At 44.1% G+C, this 2,262-nt stretch overlaps 1 protein-coding gene across 1 annotated transcript; it reads left to right on the forward strand.

The window, feature by feature from the left end:
- Positions 1–1,202: 1,202 nt before the first annotated feature.
- Positions 1,203–1,891, forward strand: H257_15094 (hypothetical protein). Its single transcript, XM_009843083.1, has one exon. It carries the CDS (start codon positions 1,214–1,216, stop codon positions 1,754–1,756), a length of 543 nt encoding a protein of 180 aa, XP_009841385.1. The 5' UTR covers positions 1,203–1,213; the 3' UTR covers positions 1,757–1,891.
- Positions 1,892–2,262: the final 371 nt, after the last annotated feature.

Here is a 2,262-nt window from a genome sequence, read left to right on the forward strand (position 1 = left end):
CGTGCCGACGTAACTCCGGTAAAAAAATGAATTTGTGCCGTCAAAATACAGCCAATCAAAGCTGTGATTTGCAGCTTTCCAACGAGCCAATAAGATTTTGAATACAAGCAATATTAGAAAAATACCGCCAATGAAAAGTCAAATGGGACCATCATTATGGACCAGAGTAGTACACAAGGTTATGGGTTTATAGAGTATCTACTTCAGCTGTGGAAATACCCATATTCACCGAGTTTATCACTCGACACAACCTCAGATCCCACGGAATGTGGCCGGTATCGACAAGGGTACTTTAAATGGTGTCTTGAATGACTATTATCGACGGCTTCTGCGCTGAATTGGCATTTCATCAACGTGACGGAAGGGTTGGCATTATATGGCAGGGGTGGGCAATCCTAAATTGGTTAACACTTGTAAGTTACTGTATCTTTTTACTTTGAAGTACCGGTACGTTACAAGTCCAAATTTGGGTGCAATGCACAATACTGTAATAACACTGTGTGTACTGGAGTATCCTGCAATTGTATGTGGTATTACTGAGATAGACACCGGGACAATAATCTAACGGTACTTGTGAGTCATTTCGCGAAATAACATTCATTGCATTTGATCTCTCATTTAAGCTTGTACAAACTATACTATACACATATTAGTATATATTTGGTTTTGCCCAATGCGGAGGGATTGGGCTGAATCAAGAGTTTGCATTGGCAGAAACTCGACAGGACGTGATTTGATTGGCTTAGGCGGTTCTTGAATCATCCATTCTCCTAAGACATTCGATTCTGCTGAAAGCTCCAGTTTCACATCGATTTGACAATACTAGTACTGGTATTGGTTACTGTATTGGTACTACTAGATACACACTACACTAATTACTACGTACTAGTACATATCTTGGCTTTGAAAAGCACAAGGGGAGTGAGTTTCTTCGGCTGAATCTCACAGATGGCAGTGTCCTGCTACTAACAATAGTAAAGGAACAGCTTGTTTGGATATAGTACATACGTACGGTATATCGATTTCGACATATATTGGGGGGATTATTTTGACTTGGATATTTTCATTTGTCGATGTTGTATTGATATAATATATATATCATCCGATTTGGACTGGAATATTTCGACGGACTATTGTATTTGGTCGAAATAGTCGGCCGCATACTCGCAACTTCAAGGTTGTCGCAGCAGTTGCATTCGAGATTTCGACCAATATGGGCAATGTGTTTGGTGCGATGAAGACGTTGATGGACCATCTAGGGAAGAAACAGCGGCGGGTGCTCTTGCTTGGCCTTGATGCTGCCGGGAAGACCACCATCTTGTACAGGCTCAAGCTCCATGACGCAGTGCACACGATCCCCACCGTGGGGATGAACGTCGAGACGTTCCAGTACAAGAATATCCACTTCACCGCGTGGGACATGGGCGGACAAGACAAACTGCGGCCCCTGTGGCGACACTACCACCAACACACGGACGCCGTCATCTTCGTCGTCGACTCCACCGACAACAATCGCATCAACGAAGCGTCGGAGGAGCTGCATCGCATGCTGTCAGAGGACGACTTGCGGAACACCAAGCTGCTCTTGTACGTGAACAAGGTCGACCTCCCCAACGCCATGACGTCCATCGAGGTCATGGACAAGATGAACTTGGCGAATCTTTGTCAAGTCCACTGGTTCATCCAAGCATGTTCCGCCGTCCACAACGTCGGGCTGTGCGAAGGCCTCGACTGGCTTCGCAAGGTGCTCGCGTGATGGAAAACTCTTGACTAATTTATGTACCGAATCAACAGTATCTTGTCCGCCGCCGCCATTGCACATCGTTCTCCACTGCAAAGGGTGATCGGCCGCCACTTGTAGCAGAATTTCTCCACATGACCAAATTCGCCACTATTTATAAGGTGTCGATAAACAGATAAACAGATAAACACCACTTTAACCGAGGTACTACTATTATTACGTAGTAGTAGTATTAATAGCTATAAGATTAAGTAGTATTAATAACTTACTTTGCACTATTGTGCTTTTCAACATTTCTGCCAGTGGTTTTAGCAGCTTTAACGATTGAACGTTTGATATAAAGAAAGGTTGCACTTGCTCTAAAACGAAGCAAATCGAAGGTTCTGTCATTGGGAGAAATAAAACACGTTGTTTTAGTAATTATAGGTGCAATGGCATGGAAGGGTTGCCAGCCACTTGGTGTCAGCAGACGGAGTGGAGTACAGCGTCGAAGCAATACACTGTAGAGGTTACAGAGGAGA

Source organism: Aphanomyces astaci, assembly GCF_000520075.1.
Source record: "Aphanomyces astaci strain APO3 unplaced genomic scaffold supercont1.66, whole genome shotgun sequence".
In the NCBI taxonomy this organism is placed as follows: domain Eukaryota; phylum Oomycota; class Saprolegniomycetes; order Saprolegniales; family Verrucalvaceae; genus Aphanomyces; species Aphanomyces astaci.

What these genes read in the sequence shown, in the direction of transcription:
- H257_15094 (XM_009843083.1), top strand. Translation starts at nt 1,214, where the DNA reads ATGGGCAATGTGTTTGGTGCGATGAAGACGTTGATGGACCATCTAGGG.